Genomic DNA, 19,175 nt, shown 5'->3' on the forward strand with positions numbered 1-19,175 from the left:
CAGTCAACTCCAGAAGGCATATTAATTAATTTTTAAAATTTGGGAAATTTATTTTAATATCTTTCAATTCTTGCACCAATACTGGGATTCAAATCTTAACTGGACTGGCCCATTATTATAGCCCAAAACAAATTTACAAATAAGTTCGACAAATAACATGTTTGGTCCTGCCCTCCGACGAACCCAGCCCAAACAACTCTAGTCTTTCAAATAAGGCCTGGCCCAGTCCAAACAATAATAAATCATTATGAACCTATTTTTGAAAACGAAAAATAGTTTTATGAAAATTTATCCTTAAAAGAAAAAAGTTGTTTTTCAGAATAGATTTGAGGTGTTTTTAATTTTTTGTACATTTAATTAATCAAATCAATTATTAGCATATATATATATATATATATATATAATTTATAATTTAATAAATAAAAAAGTGTTAAATCAAGTTTGGTTAATCCTAGTTTTAATGATTACAAAATAAGATTTAAAACTAATAATATTATTTTAAGTGTGATTAGGTAATAAGATGTTGAAAGAGATGATTATAAAAATGCATCAAATATAAAAGAAATCAACAAAAAGAAGACTTAAAAGAAAAGATTCATTAAAATCATATTTTATAAGATCTCCGTGTAATTATTGGTGCACCAGTATTATAATACATTGTCTTTTTCCGCTAAACACCTAACACTTTTAAACTCATCAAATTGATCTCAAACTTGGTTTAATATTTTTAAAATTGGATGACGAAATGATTCCAAAAAAAAAACTTAAGTTTTAATTTGGTTAAAAAAATTTAAAAAGTTTTTAAAAAGATTAAGGGTTTGTTTGGTAATAATTTTTTAGAACAGTTTTCTATTTTTCATAATAAAAAAAAAATAGAAAACATATTTGACAATCAAAAAACTGTTTTCTATTTTTTATTTTTAAAAACAGAAAATATGATGTTTTCAAATAATATTTTTTTAGTTATTTTCATTTTTTTTTAAAGTTGTTTTAAAAAATAATTATATAAACATATATAATGATTAAAAATAAAACCATAAATATAAAATTTATTTTTAAAATATTAAAAATAGATTAAAAACATTTCAAACTCCCAAACAAACCTTTATTTTACAAAATATTAAAAAAAACAAATTTAAAAAATTATTCTTAAAAACTATTTTTCAGATATGTTTTAAAAACAGTTATCAAACAAACTTTAAGAACTTTAACCATTGTTTCTCAACTTTGATTAAATCTCAAAATTGCAAAAATAAGTCACACTCAATTGAAATGTAGGAAAACCAATTGAGTCAATTAGGTTTAATTAGTTAATGAGTGTTTCATGCCCTGGATGTTCAAAACGTGTTCCCAATCAATTGAGGCAAAACTCCGGGTGGATCGAGAATCAATTGTTCTATCAATGGAGTCCTTATAATATAGATGTGATACTTGTACCAATGGAAGAAGGTTGGTTATCAGTTATATCAGAGTTCGTCATAGAAAAACAAAAGTGATGTGTAATGCGTAGGCAAGAAAATTGAATTCAAAAAGGTGCTCGATTAGTTGCGAGACAAAATTATGAAGAACAGTGAGGGGCAAAGAATGGGTTAGAGGAAGGATTAGGTGGAATGGGTGGAGAATTAAATGTTGAGATTACGGAGCACCGAGAAAAGAAAGGAAAGACGAAAACAAAAGATTTAGATGGAGACATGGGCAAGTAAGTGTCACACCAAGGATCACTTAGAGCTGACTCCCACCAATATTTGGCCAACCCAAATCCAATCTTTTTTATTATTATCAACCCTCTAATCCTTCTTTTGTACTTCCGTCTCTTTGTCTCACTGCCTAACTCACATTATTTCTTTTATTATTATTTTTTTTGTAGATCCTCGGAATCATTCACAGCTATGCTCCTCTGTTTTTTCTTCAAAAGCTTACACTCGGGTTATTTCCCTCCCTCGCTGTGATTAATGATATGAAATGTGTCAATCACAATAAAGGGATCCATCCATCCATCCATCCATCCATCCGTTCCCCCTTGCTAATGCCACCCATCTCGAATGCTCAATTCTCAAGTACACTACTCTTATTATATAGAAATATCATACAAATGGGAATTAATTGAAAATAATAATGGATTTGCCTTAAATGTGGTTCAATTTTCATGAAATCTTAGGCCCCTTTTGAGCCCAAAACATTATCATTATGATTTCAACCTTTTGTCTCAATTCTACAGTATGACAACCAACTGCAGGCCATGCCCCACCTCTGCAATGAGGTGGACGTGAAGGGTTGATGCCATTTACAATTATGTCTAATAAAATTAAGAGTTTTTATTTTCTTTCTTTCTTTTTTTAAAGTAAGTGTTAGTTACCGGGAGAAAAATACTTCAATCATATCACAATAATACTTCCAACCACCTTGAATTGACATGCATGCAATGCAATGCAATGCAACTTCCAAAGCATCGAGGAAAACAAACAGTCAGGCTACCTACTCTTTATTCACAAATTTAAAGTTTAGGAAATTTAAAAAAGTTCGGAGCCAGGTGCCATGACAGGGGAAGATGGCATCATTTTGTGAAGGAATTAATTGCAGAGAAGAAAGAAAACCCTCCACGCGTCCCACGCCGAAATTAAAAAGAAGGAATTTTGAAATACAGAAGAACATAAAAATTATTCTGAACCCACAAGTGATCAGCGAATAATACAAATATATGAATATGCATATATTTTTTTCAATCAATCAATCAAAGATGAATAAAAATCCCATATGGGTGTAACACAACAACATCCAAAAGATTCCCCACTAATATTATATATATGAAGAAGCAATGATTAAGAGAGCTGGATGGAGTCGAGGGTGTAAGATAGGAATCCCACCTTTATTTTGTTTATTTATTTATTTTAAAAAAAAAAGAGAGAGAGAAGAAGATAGAGAGGGGGGGAAATCAAGGCAAATGCTTTTGTTGTCATATACTGGTGTCTTTACAGCTTACAAGTATTGAATGTCTTGTTAGAGGGTTAATGGGGGGGAAGTCAGTGTCATGGAGGTGGTCTGGTGGTGGTTTAAATGAGTGTAATTTGAGTCTTAGAGATACAAGTCGGTTGCTTTGGTTAGGCGAAATTCACGGATTTCTTGTTCCCTTCTTTATTATCTTTGAAGACGACATAAAGGTGTATGGAAGAGAGGTGGAGTGTGGAGGTGTGCATCATATCCAACACATACAATAACATTTTTCAAAAAGAAGAGGGAAAATCGTTGAATATGACGTTTGCCTAACAATGTTATAAAACTTACAAGAGATATACTCCAGTGGAAATGGATCGAGGAGGGCTCAAGGCCTACGTCTCCTCCTCATCCTTTGACCTTTCCATTTTCTCCAACTTGTTCTTCCTTTCTTGGTCCTAATTTGCATCGTCCGCACACACGTCACTTGCCGACCTCCGCGGTCCAGGTTTATCATTTGGTATATACTTGTGATCATTTCTAAATAAATACTTAATCATATATACGTATGTATACACGTACCAAGGAAATACCGACAAAATGGGGCGATTGGTATATGCATAAATAATAAAGGGAGTTTTATGATGTGGGAAGATGGGGCCATGGATGGGGGCGTGGCGCAGGTTGAATACCCAAAGTAACATGCAGTCTATATCATGAAAACAAGCACACATGTCACATGGGTAGCCCCCAATTTCACTTCCCTTGCGCTTGAGCCTTGCATACAAATAAATAAATGGCTACAACTTAATTGCACACCCTTGTCCCTTTCTTCTTCACTTCCAAGTTCCACCCACTCATGTCAAACCCTTTTCCTCCCCTTTTGCACCAAGGATTTTCCATTTTTGTCAGTCATTCATGATCACATTTGCTTTGATATGCCTTAGGTCCCTTTATAATCACTCACAAAACTGTCCATGTTTAGTTGGCGGAGTTTCTCCTTCTTTAGGTTCCTCCTAGCCCGTTTTTATTTTTTTCTCTTTCCAAAGAAAAAAAGGAATGGAAAAACAAACCATCCGTACATGCATATGCTCCATTTATTATTTTTTTTCCTATTATTAGTTGCTTTAATTGGTTCTCTTTTTAATAAAGAATTAAAAATTAGTGTGTTTGGAAACCTCCACATTTTCACCTATTTTTTTTCAATATATGTATATTTATTATTGTAATGAAATTTTAAAAAAATTAATATTTGTTGTGGTATTTTTTGCCCACTCTTACTAAGGTGTGAGTGAAAACATTTGGATAAGACGATAATGGGCTTTTACAATATCTCCAAGTAATAATTCATACTAAAAAACAATCATCATAATTTTATAGGATAAAAACATTATAAGGTAAGTTTCATAGTTTCTAAATTTTGACTCAAATACAATAGAAATTATGATTGAAGTACATTAACTTTGATTAGTAAAATGGAAGGAATGATGGACTCAATGAACTCTTTGAAAGTTCAAATAATGATGGTATAATAGATTTAAGGAATTGGTACAATTATAAAATAGAAGAATTTTGGTGAAACTAGCTTTTAGACACTATTTTAATATAGTTAATTGATTAGACAATTGACCAAGTCAACAGTAGTTGGGGAAAAAAATAATTATAGAAGACAATTTAAATTACAAAAACTTTAGTTAATGACCAATCCATCGATATTCAACTTTGAGGGAAAACTTTAGCAATTGTTATACATTATTTGAGAGAAGTTCTCAATACATATCATCTTATTAAGATAGATTTGATTTGAGCATGTAAGCAACCAATTGAGATATCCCTAACAAACTTATTAAATCAGTTGATTCAAATGCTAGTGAGTAAATATATATATATATATATATATATATATATATTATAAAATTTGATCTTTTATGAATCGACTAGCATCATTTCACATTGTTTTTGAAAATCATTTAGGAATAAAGTTTTCTTCATCCTTCAATCTTTGAAAATTTGAAGTTCAATTAATAATGATTGGATGAGCCTTTTGAAATCCTTTAGAAGTGTTATGTATGCCATACAAATTAGGTGCAACTCAATTTTGCAATATTTTAATCACAAAAATTTGTCTTTAAATCTAAAAGTAAACTTGCGTATCCTTCAATATGCATGTAAATGATTTATTTGCTTGAAATTCTCTTTTAAATTGATTTGATATTTTTAAAACTTTCACCATTTGTTTGGTAATTATGAAAATTTATGATTGTATTTATCAAAATCCATGGTTGGGAAACCTTGGCTAGCATTATACATGTGAAAAATTAAGGACAATAAAAATGATGATTTTTTGTACTTGTGCTCCAGTGGAAAATGAAAACAATATAAAAGAAAATTTAATAACATAATTTTAGAAATTATTTTTGAAAATATATTCTTAAATAATTTGTTTTTAAATAAAAAATTTAAAGATCTTTGAATATCAATTAATTATTATTATTTTGTAATTAAAACAATTTGTGATTAAGAACTTGTTACATAGTAATTTTAAAAAATGTTAGAAATGCTTTCGATCTTGAAAGTATCTTCTTATCTAAATTAGGCATTTGACAAAATTTTTAAAATTATTTTAAAAAATCTAAGGTGTAATTTATTTATAATATTTTTTGTTTTCTTCTTATAAGAAAACCGAAATCAGGATTTAAAACATGTTTGGATAACATTGTTTTCAGTTTTAGAATTTTATTTAAAAAGCAAAATTATTTTTTAAGACGTTGGAAAACCAAAAAGAAATCACATAAAACATATACATCCCATAGGTTCAATAGAATAAAAAATTATGAATATTACAAATACAAAAGAAATATTAAAATGAAAAAAAACTTATCTCGTATATATTTAAAATCATATTATTTGGCATAAATATTTTATTTATTTATTTATTAAATTATGGATTATTATAAGTGAGTATATTTTTATATTAAAATAATTTATTTAATATATATATATTTAAAAATAAAAAATAGTTGCTAAAAAGCATTTTACATAAATATCCTTGGGAGGGAGCTCCATGTCACCGACAAAATAAGGCGAGGGGAGAAATATAAAATGGTGAAATATCAAATAGCCGATAGGGAAGGCTTTATTCTAAAAAAGGAAGGGGAGGAATGAGGGATCACGTGAGAAATGCGTGAAGAGGGGAATAGGGATCCGGGGAGGGGAGGGGTGGGTGTTTGGCGAGGTGCAATTAGTGAGTAAACACCTTTCTCAACCTCCAATAATGCTTCACATGACGACGCGTCTTTATATAAGTGACCGACACGTGTTGTGCCCACACTGGTCCACTCATGCCTCGGTCCCTGAGGCCTCCCCGATTATTATAACTGCTTAGTGCACGCCAGAATCTTTTTTGTGGGTTGGAGTTTTGAGAGGGTAGTGGACTTTACCTTCTTTTCTAAGTTTTCTTATTCTTCACATTAAAAATCAATCATCATAATTTTTCTTTCTATTTTTCTTTTTTGCTTCTGCCCATTTTTAACCCCTCTAAACATGATGTGCGCACGTGCCCATGTTTACATTTTCTCTCTGCTCTTTATACATATATGATTTGTATTCTTCCTTATTTCCAAATATTTGAACTCAATTCCCTTTTATCAAATAATAATAATAATAATAATAATGATCATAAGTACAATATTAACAGAGATTTGGGTCCGTGGTATTTTATATTGAAGGTCAGGACTCAGGATCCACGAATGTGTATAATTGAAAGACCATCATAAAAATTTCTTTTTGCTTTTTTTTTTTTTTTTAAATGGGAAAAATGAAAACAAAGGCGCCGCTGACGGACATTCTCGGCTAAATAATAAGGGGCGTAGATGCGGCCGTTGAAAAAATATTAGTTGATTGGGATTTTAAAATACGCGGAAAACAAGTAAAATATAAAAGCGAAGTGGCTTTTTGAACCCTCAATTCCACTGAGGGGGCTCCCACGTGCGCCGACACGTGGCACGCATTACTATAGCGATGTCTTTGCCCCTTGCTTGCTCGCTCATATCACCGCTGGATTAGATTAAAAAGTGGGGTTTTTATTTTTAGTTTTTTATAATCACGTGCGCCGCATGAGACTCTCGTTGGTCCTCTTCGGTCGTCGCCGACGCCGTCAAGTCGTACACGCAAAAACATATCAGGTCTGCACACGAAATCTCCAAACCATCCTTACGCTGATGGGGAAGGACGGTGGCTTGGTGCGGGGAAGGGGGGTGGGATGGTCTTCTTGTTGACGGCGGAGGACACCTGTCAGAATATCTCATCTTCGGATGGTCAAAATCTCGTGACACTAAAGTGGCTGGTTATGGGCCGTGTGATGTGAATATTTGGTGGACGCATGATATCAGTGGGACCCAGTATAAAAGGTTGACGGTTTGAAAATGATATCCGCCACGTAACTGACTCAACTCCTCCAAATTTGATTTGATTTTTCCACACTGTTTCCGTTTTGCCCTTTTCTTTTTCTCTTTTTCATTTTGGAAACATTTCTTTTTCTTTCTTGTTGCTTGGTAGCGTGAGGGATATGACTCTCAACCAAGCCTTGAATTGTGCTCTGCAAACTCTCGTATATTTCGGAGCATGAAGTTATTGGTAAATATATATATATATTTTAAATTTCTTAGTTGAATTGGGTCTGTTGCCATCTCAAAAAGGGCAGATCTTGGTAATTTGGCAAAAAAAAGGCGGAGGGGGGTAGAATTGGAAAATTAAAAAGGTGGGTCGAGGGAGTATATGGGCGGTCAATAATAATGATAGGAGATGACCAAAACTCATGCATGTTTCACCTTTTTGTGATTGACGCATGGGGTTGGATTGTATTGACCAATTCTACTGTTGTAATTGAAAAGGCCAAACAAAATAAAAGAAGAGGAAAGAGAGGAACGGAGGTGATGATTATTTTCATGGCGAGTATGGAACGGACCCGAATCTCACCCTTACACGCTATACTATTATATAGTTTATAATGCATAATTAAAAGTTGAAATGATTATCCCCAATCCATGCACAGTAAAACCTAATGTAAACCTTCATTTTTTTTGTCTCTCTTCCTTAGTCCTTTTACGAATATTGAAGATAGAATTATTCATATATTTTCAAGTATTGATTTATTTTTATGATTCGAAAAAGTAAAAGCATTCCTCAAAAATTTTGATCTGAAGCCGCCGTGTGCTTGCTTTTGAACACATGTGATGGAGGCAGGAAATACTTGCATTTTAAATGTGATTGTTTTCCAGGAGGATAGAGATAAATATGTGGCCATTTCAACTTTTTGACTATCCGAATTAAGAGAATAATTACATTTTAAAGCAGAATAATTTTAAGCATTGCACGCCAAGCAACCACCTTTGCCTTTTTATTTATTTTTAATTACAAATATATAATTTTACACGTGTATGTATTTGATTCGTGTAATATTTAGGTTTAGATTAAGGAATTTAGAAATTAAGAATAAGTTATACAAGGCAGGAATATAAGATTTTGTTCGTGAGATCATGAGAGATGGGATATTTGAATTTGATTTGGTGGTTTTGAGGCAAGCACCAAGAAAAAGGTTGGGTTGCAATAAGCTGCATATTCCCGAGAAGCAGAGGATCGCTCTCCCAGGAATTTCAGACAAAGTGGTACGCCGTGTGAGACGATAAATTGAGCCGCAAAGCGCGAGTGATTGACCATCCGAGAAATTGGAAATAACGAATAGCAAACAAGAATAATAGGGGGAACTGAGACGTGGGAAAACCGGAGTCCTCCCGTTCTCACACTCGCCCTCCACCCCCCATCGCCGGTCACCGGTTACCGGTTACTGTCCCCACCACCACCACCTCCGAAGGAAAATTATTATTAAAAAAATCCAATACAGAAAAGGGTAGAAATTCCCCCCCCAAAAAAAAAAAGAAAAAAGAAAAAAAAAAGACACACGCACAGAAATTAGATAAAATAAACAGAGAGAGGGAGAGAGAGAAAGGACCCCTCCAAAGATTTTGCCAATTGCCACAAAGCCCAAACCACACCCAAAGGCCAAAGGTATTGTTGATTTGCAGAGAGAATCCAAAGGACGAAAGAGAGACTGAAACTGCATAGCCAGAGATATACGGAAAAACAAAAGAGATACACTATTAATCTTCTTAATTATTTCCAATCAACTCCTCTTTCTTCTTATCCAATCCGCGTAAGTCCTCTTCGTATTACTTACTACTCACTTTGCTTTTCTTTGTTTTCTTCTTCTTTCTCCGTTCATACAAATAATTGCTCAATTTTTTTTTTCTTTTATTAATAACACAAACCTGGACAGATCTAATCTAATCTAGTTTGGGGTTTTGGTTTTCAAATTAGAGTGTTAGAGTTCTGGCTTTGATCATTTGTTGTTGTGCCTTAGCTGGATGAAATTTGGAGATCTGGGTTGGCCAATTTTCTGAGCGGTGATTCATTTTTTTTTTCTCCCTCGGGTTTTGGGATTGTGGGCTGTTTTTGTTATTGAAGTTTTGATTGTTCGTGGTGTTTTTGGGGGTATCGGTTGTTCTCATTTTTGACGAATTTGGTGGTTCAAGAGGGGATTTTGAATTCGGAAACTTACAAGTTGTTGAAATAATTGGTGTTTCTTTCTCTTAATCTGGATCGTTGTTCCTTGGATTCAGATTGGTGAGCTTTGATATAATAGTAAAAAAGGTTGGATTTTCATTTAATTCTCCTCGTTTTTGTTTCTGAGTTTTCCCTATTTCATGAAACCATTTACGAATTAGGGGTTTTAGATTTTCAATCTCTTAAAAAAAAAAAAAAATTCCCACTTTCCCCCCCTATTTGAATAGGTTCGATTCTGTATTTTGACCGGATTTTGAGGGACTCGGGTGCTTCAGTTATTGATTTTTGGCTGCCGATTTCATTGTGGTAAGGAAGAAAGAAGGCTTTGGATTGGACTGGCTTCGTGAATTTGAAGCTGTTCCAGTGCTGAATTACAGAGACATGTTGGAGGGTCGGTCCTGTCTGTTTTCAAGGGCATTACCGAGCTCCTGCGAACAAGAAAGCAACTGGTCTTACATGACTTACCGGGTCGAGAAAAAAGAGAAACGCCCATTAGAAATTGATGCAGAAGAAGAACTCCAAGTTGAAGATGCAAATGGAAAGTGCCCACCAGATATTGATGCCCAAGAAAAACAAGTCATCCCAGCCATAAAAAGGAGACGCCCATTAGAATTTGATAGCGAAGAAGAGTTCCGAATCAACCTGGCAATTGGAAAGTGCCCACTGGAAATTGATTTAGAAGACCAACACCACCCTGATGTTGCAGGTGGGAAGCGGCCACTAGAAATTGATGAAGAAGAACCCCAATTAAGTTCGTTCTTTAAGCTGACCGAAGCTCATGAAAGTGTCGAACCAACTCCGACCATAAGTGATCTCACATTATCCCCTGAAGATCAATCCCATAAACAGGGTCCCCCAGAGGATGAGTCAGATAAGCCCGGAATCAACCTCTCTCTGTCATTGGCAGACCAATCCAATAGCCAGCATCAAGCTGAATTTAATTCAGATTTGGATTCCCTTATCCAACCCATTGGCAGAGACTTGTCAATTAGTTGTCTCATCCGATGCTCAAGGTCGGATTATGGTTTTATTGCTTCTCTAAATCGAAGCTTTCGTTCGATAATTCGGAGTGGTGAGCTCTACAGAGAAAGGCGGAAGAACGGGGTGATTGAACACTGGATTTATTTTTCTTGTCAACTTCTTGAATGGGAAGCTTTTGATCCAATTCGCCATCGTTGGATGCGATTGCCAACAATGACCTTCAATGAATGCTTCATGTGTTCAGATAAGGAGTCTTTGGCTGTGGGCACTGAACTTCTTGTATTTGGGAAGGAGGTGATGTCCCACGTTATCTATAGGTACAGCATTTTAACAAACTCATGGTCTTCTGGAATGAGTATGAACGCGCCAAGATGCTTGTTTGGGTCTGCCAGCCTGGGGGAGATTGCAATTTTAGCTGGTGGCTGTGATTCACAGGGAAACATCTTGAGCTCTGCAGAACTTTATAACTCCGAGACAGGAGCTTGGGAGATGCTACCAAGCATGAATAAACCGAGGAAGATGTGTTCTGGGGTATTTATGGATGGCAAGTTTTATGTCATTGGGGGAATTGGAGGAAGTGACTCAAAGCCCCTTCCATGCGGAGAGGAGTATAATTTGCAGACAAGAGTTTGGACTGAAATTGCTGACATGTCCCCTGTACGAAGTGGTGCACCCAGGGAGAATGAGACTGCTGCAGCTGAGGCTCCTCCTCTAGTAGCAGTAGTAAACAATGAATTATATGCAGCTGATTACGCAGACATGGAGGTGAGGAAATATGAAAAGGAGAGTAGACTGTGGCTTACAGTGGGGAGGTTGCCTGAACGGGCGGTTTCAATGAATGGTTGGGGTCTTGCATTTAGAGCATGTGGAGATAAACTTGTTGTCATTGGCGGACCCAGAGCTTTGGGCGAAGGGTTTATAGAGCTCAATTCATGGGTCCCAAGTGAAGGGCCTCCACAGTGGAACGTGCTTGCTGTGAAGCAATCGGGTAACTTTGTCTATAATTGTGCTGTGATGGGATGCTGAAGAGGTGGATTTTGATGGTACCATGTGTACTATAACATGCCTCCCTTTGAATGGGTCGCACAAGATTGGTTTGTCCATCTGCACCTGATTCTTGCTAATGGGTAATTTCCCCTTTCTTTTAATTTCTTTTACTTTATTGGGTGGGGGAGGATGGGGAGGAATTTCAGATTTTACTCAAGATTCAATAGAATGTTTTCTTGCAAGGTGATCTTGAGTTTTTATTTTTTATTTTTAAATTTTATTTATCTTTTCTTCCATCGAAATTGTGTCTTCCCTCATTCCAGTGACATGAGAACTTTCAAAGGTTGGTGTTATTTAGCACAGGGATAGTTTAATAATTTGAAGTACCGATACATTGGCCGGTTGTCATTAGTGTTGTTGAAGCCTTTTCATTTTCCTTTTTTTTTTTTCCTTTCTTCCTTCTAAAAATCACAGGAGTACTAGTTATATGGGTTTCATAATCCTTAATTTTCTTGCATTGTCCTCAAGAGAGAAAATAAGTTCTAAGAGGTTGTCATTCTGGACCATGCTTATGTACTAATTACATTCATCATTGCAATTGATGGGCTCTGTATTTTGAGCCTTTTCTTTTTTATTTTCTTATGTATCTCTGCAGAACCTTCTGTTTTAATTCATTGTTTCTCATCTCTAATTCCTTTTATGTTTATTTGATTCATGAAATGTTATTTATTTCTGTTCTCTTTCTTTACCTTGTTGTGTGAATCCAGACGGGACATAGTTGGAGTTGTTGGTTGAGGATATCTCCATTTGAAAATCTTAATATGTGGTATCTTATGACAAATGGACTGCATTATCAGAAAAAGTATTAGAAAATGCAATTCTGATATATCATTTTTCCCATTAACCAGTCAATCCTGTGTGGTATTCCAAGCTGGTATTCCTTTCCTCATTATCTAAGTTATGCAAATAGTGTTTCTATGACTGTAATTTTAGTTTATGAGCAATATTCTATGTCGGTAGGTTTGAAGTGTGTGCATATTTGGGAGCAACCCTCAACCTGCAAAAAAATGAAAGACACAGACCAGATTCAAGCTAACATACTAATGTATACTTGAAGGATTTATTGTGAACATTTATATTCAGTTGATAATATTACTTCTGAATATTCTTCTTTTTCAAAGAGGTAGAAAAGGGGAAAAACAGCATTATGTATAAACAAATTGCCCTGCTATTTACCTTTAACATGATTGTATGGAACCCCAGCTTTAATTCCTGTAAACCCTTATTTTTGCTATATTATTTGATATTGGGATGATCACATCAAATTTCTTACTCATGAAAAATACCACTTATCTTCGAAGTTGGTGTGTGTAAGAGTAGTTCTGAAAATCCTAGAACACATAAATCTTGCTGGAAATCCAATAGAACAAAATGAATGAAAGAGAAAATACCCATGCAGCACGAAGACTTCTATAGTGGAGGAATGCCCTTGTTGGAAACAACACTTAATTAGACACTCGTCGGATGTATGAACCATTTTATAATAATATTTGCTTTCACATTATGTGCAGGCCTATACAAGTTAAATACTTGGTGCACATGTTAAAAAAATGACTCAACATACTTCAACAAATCAAAAGGATAGAGGTTCAAAGAAAAAATTGTTGTAAGGGCAGAGTAATGTGAGTATTGTATATGCTATTTGTGCATACCTTCTTGTTCCAATTTATGCTAATTGAATTAATCTATCTTCTAAATTTATCATATGTAATGTAATTGTCTACAAAATAAGAATAGAGCAGTGGGATGGGAAAGGAGCCTATTTGTATGGGCTTCCTATTGCTTATCAAGAAAGGAGCAGACTGATAACTTTAAATTTGCGGCCTTGTATCTGTATTTGCATTTCTGATATAAATATATGGTTAGATGTGTGGTAAACTACATTTAAGATATTATTTGTTGTTGATCATCTGATAGTATCAGTTATAGGCCATGGAACCAAGTTGATTCCTTGAAAAATTATTGGAGAAATGTTTTGAAGTGCTGAGTCCCATGCTTGTGATGAAAGATTAAATTGAGTACTTTGGAAAATTAAAAAGGAAACACAATTTAGGAGAATTACACAAGAACCTTGAGTATTGCAGTATTTTATGTTCCTATCATGGTTACTTCTAGCCTGGTTCATATATATAAATAACTTGCTGCTTGAAGCTTTGTTGAGCTATGCTTTTTCTTGCCCAGACAATTAAAGGAAATGTTCCTTCTAGATATCTCGACTATATGCAAATCTACGGTTATTTATTTTTGTCATTAATGGTTTGTATGTTTTTTATTTTTATTTATTTATTTTTATTATTGTAGGTTTTTCTATTTCATGATTAGTTATTAAGTTAAATAAAATGATGGTTATAGCTATTCCCTCTTTATATTATATAATGTTTATTGCTGTATAAGCCAAGGAACTAAGTCGGTTCCTTGAAATTTTTTTAGAGAAATGGATAAGGGGTTGAGTCCTACATTTATGATGAAAGATTAAATTGAGGACTAATGCAAATTAAAAAGGAAGTGCAATCTTTGTTGTCAAGGGTTTGTATATTGTTTCAATCATTTGTAGTGCTTTTTGGAAAAACACTTGATGGGTGATTCTCCTAAAAACACTTCCAGATAAAACACTTCAAGTAGAAATATTGCCAAACGCACTTTAAGTCTTTTCCTTGAAATTTTTTTAGAGAAATGGATAAGGGGTTGAGTCCTATATTTCTGATGAAAGATTACTTTGAGGACTAATGAAAATTAAAATGGAAGTGCAATTCTTGTTGTTAAGGGTTTGTATGTTGTTTCTTATTTTTTCATTTTCTTTTATCATAGTAGGCTTTTTTAATCCATGATTAGTTTTAAGTTAAATTAACTGACAGTTGTTGTTATTCCCTTTTCATGTTATATAATGTTTGGTTCTGTACAATGTTACGCTATATATAACCTGTTTTTGTTGGCAATAAAATCCATAAGGAGTTCATCCCTTGTGGATTAGGCTGAAGGAAAAAGCCTCAAAGCACGACTTCGATTTTCATGTACTTTGAAGCTTACATCCTAAATGTGTAACATGCACTGCCATAGGTTTGCCTTTGTTTTTTGCATTACATATATTCATGTGCTTTCTATCAATGAAAAATGCTAAAAAACATGCATACTAAATTGCTTTTGAATTTCCATTTTTTATGTTTAAAGATTTGTTTGTAAAAGGAGGGAACATAGGTGCATAGTTACTGTTTGAATGAGTTTCCATTTTGCCTTGAAGATTTTGTTACATCCTAAATGTGTAACATGCACTGCCATAGGCTTGCCTTTGCTTTTTGTACTACAAATATTCATTTGCTTTCTATCAATGAAAATTCTAAAAAACATGCATACTAAATTGCTTTTGAATTTCCATTTTTTATGTTTAAAGATTTGTTTGTAAAAGGAGGGAACATAGGTGCATAGTTACTGTTTGAATGAGTTTCCATTTTGCCTTGAAGATTTTGTTACATCCTAAATGTGTAACATGCACTGCCATAGGCTTGCCTTTGCTTTTTGTACTACAAATATTCATTTGCTTTCTATCAATGAAAATTCTAAAAAACATGTATACTAAATTGCTTTTGAATTTCCATTTTATGTTTAAAGATTTGTTTGTAAATGGAGGGAACATAGGTGCATAGTTACTGTTTGAACGAGTTTCCATTTTGCCTTGAAGATTTTGTTTCTAGATGATGCAAGGAACTTAGGCCTGTTTTCCCCACTTTTATGTTAGTTGTGTTTGTATGTTTGATTGGTAAACATCTATAGTGTAAACAATTTGGGACATTCTTTATTTCCTAAAACGCTCTTTTAAGCATTTCTCTTTGATAGACATTACTTGGAATTTTTTACTAGAAAATATATTTCTTTAAAGCCCCATTTATTTTGATGTTTCTTTTATTGTGATGCTTGGATAAAATTTATCAGTGTGTTTACTATTTAAAATAGGAGATATTTTTCTGATGAAATTTTAGCCATTTTGCATTGATATTATAAAATGTTATCTAACATTATTCTCTTCAAGGAAAAAGGCTGTTATTTTGTAGATATGCAGAATAACAAATATTGTTTATTTTCCATATAAAAGGGACTATAAAATAAATTAGAAGTGACTTTTTTTTACAGAGGCTTTTTATGGCCTTAGTGCCAGTCCATTTATTTAAGTTTTCTGCGTTAACTTAATTTACTATGTGCTCTAGGGCCAGGTGTTTTACAGAACTTAAGTTTGAAAATGCTTTAGGAAACCAGATGATGTAATGTTTCACAAGCAAAAATATCCAAGCTGTAGATACCAATGTTCTTTCTTTCTGTCCTTTTTTTTCCCCAAAAACTACTACAACTTGTCTACCGTGGTTAACATCGGGTTGTTGATTTCCTTGGCTGATTGCTGTTTTAACATAGCCTCTACAAACCTTTAATTTGAGCTGCGTGCCTCTTTAAAAATGTAGAACTATCAGGTGAGATAGAGCTTTCTTTCCATTATATAGTTAAAATAGTGAAGGAAGTAGTGTTAGCCATTACTCAATAGTTTTGTAAGGAACTGCACCCTAGCCTGTACCACCATTTGAGTGCAATGAGAAACCAGAAGACAAACACTGAGGTTTATAATTTTCTAGTAGCAGAGTTCAGATTTGAGGTGCTTTTATCTACTCTTTGATTTGACATTTTCCTATGGATTTGGTAATCAAATGGGGTTTCTGAGTAGCTTCCAAATATTCTCAGGTTTTGAGCGGCTTGCCTGAAGAAGAGCTCAGTAGGACAAGGAGTTTCATTTCATTCTTCCTTAGAATATACCCATTTTATCATGTCTTCTATATATTTTGTCTGTTCTTTTTCTTATGCACCTATTGTTAGTGCTCTCTCTCTCTCTATCTCTCTCTTGAGTTCTGAGCAGGTTCAGCTGTGACATATTCTTCTAGGGTGAACTGGCTTTGATTTATCCATTAGGTAGATCCTTCCTGATTGAAAATATAATTGGCTAGCCAGTTTCTGATCATCCAGAATTAGGATCTTAGTCTTAGGATTATCCAGTATCATAAAGGCAGCTTCATTGTGTTGTAATGGGTTCTCTTCTTTATCTCTATCATTATGACATCTCATATTTGAGGATTACAGCCTGTAATATTTTCATGATTTGAGTAGGGAACTTGGAAGGTAGCTCATTAACGATTTCCCTTTAGGTGATAGGATTCGTCTTTGGTAACCTTATAAAATGATGTCTTCATGCTCAACTTGCAAATTTTTGAAGCTGGTGAATTGGTGGAGCTTGCAGCAGCATTGAAGAGTGGAAATTGTGAAAACATTTATTGTAACTCTAGGTCAGAGGTCTATGATACTGGGTTTGGGTTCAGTACTCCCCGACTTAATCCGGACCTAGAGCAACTCATGTTTAGGTGGTCCTTAATGGCCTGCCCGTCCAGGACCGCTTAAGGTCTCAGGCTCCTATTGGCTTTGGAAGGTCTTAATGATCTCAGGCTCCTATTGGCTTCCTAATAATAATAATAATAATAACAATAACAAAAACAATAATAATAACAATAACAATGATAATAATGATAATAATAATGATAATAATAAATAAATAAATAATAATAATAATAATAATAATAATTTTTATTAGGGAAAATAATTTTAAAAATGTTTTTATTAAAGATGATTGAGGAAAAACATTGATATTCTTGCTCCTTTAAAATTTGGATAAATGATGTTGATAATAATAATAATAATAATAATAATAATTATTTGGGAAAATAATTTTAAAAATGTTTTTATTAAAGATGATTGAGGAAAAACATTGATCTTCTTGCTCTTTTAAAATTTGGATAAATGATGTTGATAATAATAATAATAATAATAATAATAATAATAATAATTTGGGAAAATAATTTTAAAAATGTTTTTATTAAAGATGATCGAGGAAAAACATTGATCTTCTTGCTCCTTCAAAATTTGGATAAATGATGTTGATAATAATAATAATAATAATAATAATAATAATAAATATGATTATTATTATTAGGGAAAATAATTTTAAAAATGTTTTTATTAAAGATGATTGAGGAAAAAAATTGATCTTCTTGCTCCTTTAAAATTTGGATAAATGATGTAGACAAATATGGGGTCCATGATTGAGAGTTTTATTGAAATATCCTTAGAAGTATATGCTTTGAAGGTTTGAGATAAACAGTCTCCGGCTTAGGCTTTGGTGATGTCTGGTTCTTGTTGGGATTGAACACGCTTGGAGCCCGTTTCCAAAGCCAGACAGGGGAGTGTGACTTACAATTTCTAAAAGTTTTGAGTATTGGAAATATCAAAACTCCAAGATGCCATCAACTAATGCCTGTTTTCCTATGAATCCACCCTTCGTGGGTTATGTTTGATTCTTTAGCTTGGGAGTAGGATTCCAGGTCCAATCCCTGGATCCCCCGGTTCTCTGGGATTCCAAATGAAAATTCATAACCTGATCCACAAAAGTTGTTGCTGGTAACGTGTGTATGGGCGTTTATATGATCAGAACCTACTCTTTTTAGAATCATCAGATCTAGGATTGATAGCACCTGAATTTGACCAATTTTAATGCTCCTATTTTCTTGCATATTTATGCTCCAAAGTAAAATTTTGGCCTAGTGGTAATAGGTGGCCCATCTGCTGATAAAAAAAATTAGTGCTTTCTCAAACAAATTATTATAGGAGAATAATAATTCCTCAACCCGCTGAATTTTAATGTACTATATATGTGAAGAGGCAAGTCGAGACTAGAGTGAATTGGTAGGTGTCTAAATATGTAGCTACTTTGTTGGTGATTGGAGAGGCAAAACCCAAACCTACCCATCCAGTAGAAGCCCCGGACGTGGTCTCCACTATGTACATCAGTACATCCATATCTATGATATTAGATTGAACACGTGAAAACAATTATTTTCCCATTCCCATTCCCAGGTGTCAAAGTTGATTTGAAGGGAAATCCTATCAGAATCTTCCTCCACAAGTGCTCTGGGGTTGTTTGGGTTTCTTTATATCAACTCAAATCCCTCTCTGATTTCTGATTTGACCTAAATAAACCCCATTGTTTTGTTGTAGTGCATGGCGCTGGTGGTCCATAACCAGCATAAAGTGCAGTGCCAGCTATCCCTTTAGTGGTGCCTATATTGGATTTATATTCCTTTTGATGCCCTAATAATGCCTCCTCATCTCCATTTTCCACTGATTGTGACCATCAACAATCAAGTATATTTCATTGTCTCCCTCACGGCCATCACTCCTAACACTGCTATTAAATTGCCGGGGAAAAAAATATATAAAAGGAATTCCTTCAAGCCACCCATACATTGCTTTATGCCAATTAATCTTTGGGCAACTTTCTTTTTTTGCTTTAGCTTTCAACCCTCCACATTGGAAGCCACATTATCTTTTTGAGAATTGGGTGGTCATCCATGGAATGGAGGATCGGTTAATGCATTGATGATGTGGTCAAATATGCATGCTTTTTCTTTCTCTTATGTTCTTTCTTTGGCTTTTAAGATCTTCCAAGATACGATTAATGGCTAATCTAGACTCTCAAGCGGCCATTATGAATAAACTAAACGTAAATTGGA

At 34.0% G+C, this 19,175-nt stretch overlaps 1 protein-coding gene across 6 annotated transcripts; it reads left to right on the plus strand.

The window, feature by feature from the left end:
* The first annotated feature begins 8,736 nt into the window (after positions 1-8,736).
* On the plus strand, positions 8,737-16,549 carry LOC100249995 (F-box/kelch-repeat protein SKIP11). Of its 6 annotated transcripts, none has more exons than XR_009466875.1 (3): positions 8,737-9,142; positions 9,864-11,660; positions 13,092-16,549. XR_009466875.1 is itself a non-coding variant. In XM_003631246.4 (2 exons), exon 2 carries the CDS (start codon positions 9,934-9,936, stop codon positions 11,557-11,559), a length of 1,626 nt encoding a protein of 541 aa, XP_003631294.1. In that variant the 5' UTR covers positions 8,737-9,142; positions 9,864-9,933; the 3' UTR covers positions 11,560-12,154. The 6 variants fall into 6 exon arrangements, 2 of the variants coding, with proteins under 2 accessions (XP_003631294.1, XP_010652237.1); XR_009466876.1 differs by lacking the exon at positions 13,092-16,549 and adding an exon at positions 12,288-12,556 and having other exon boundaries at positions 8,880-9,142; positions 9,868-11,660; XM_003631246.4 differs by lacking the exon at positions 13,092-16,549 and having other exon boundaries at positions 9,864-12,154.
* The last annotated feature ends 2,626 nt before the right edge of the window (positions 16,550-19,175 follow it).

This window comes from Vitis vinifera, chromosome 1 (assembly GCF_030704535.1).
Source record: "Vitis vinifera cultivar Pinot Noir 40024 chromosome 1, ASM3070453v1".
Taxonomy (NCBI): Eukaryota; Viridiplantae; Streptophyta; class Magnoliopsida; order Vitales; family Vitaceae; genus Vitis; species Vitis vinifera.

What these genes read in the sequence shown, in the direction of transcription:
- LOC100249995 (XM_003631246.4), top strand. Translation starts at nt 9,934, where the DNA reads ATGTTGGAGGGTCGGTCCTGTCTGTTTTCAAGGGCATTACCGAGCTCC.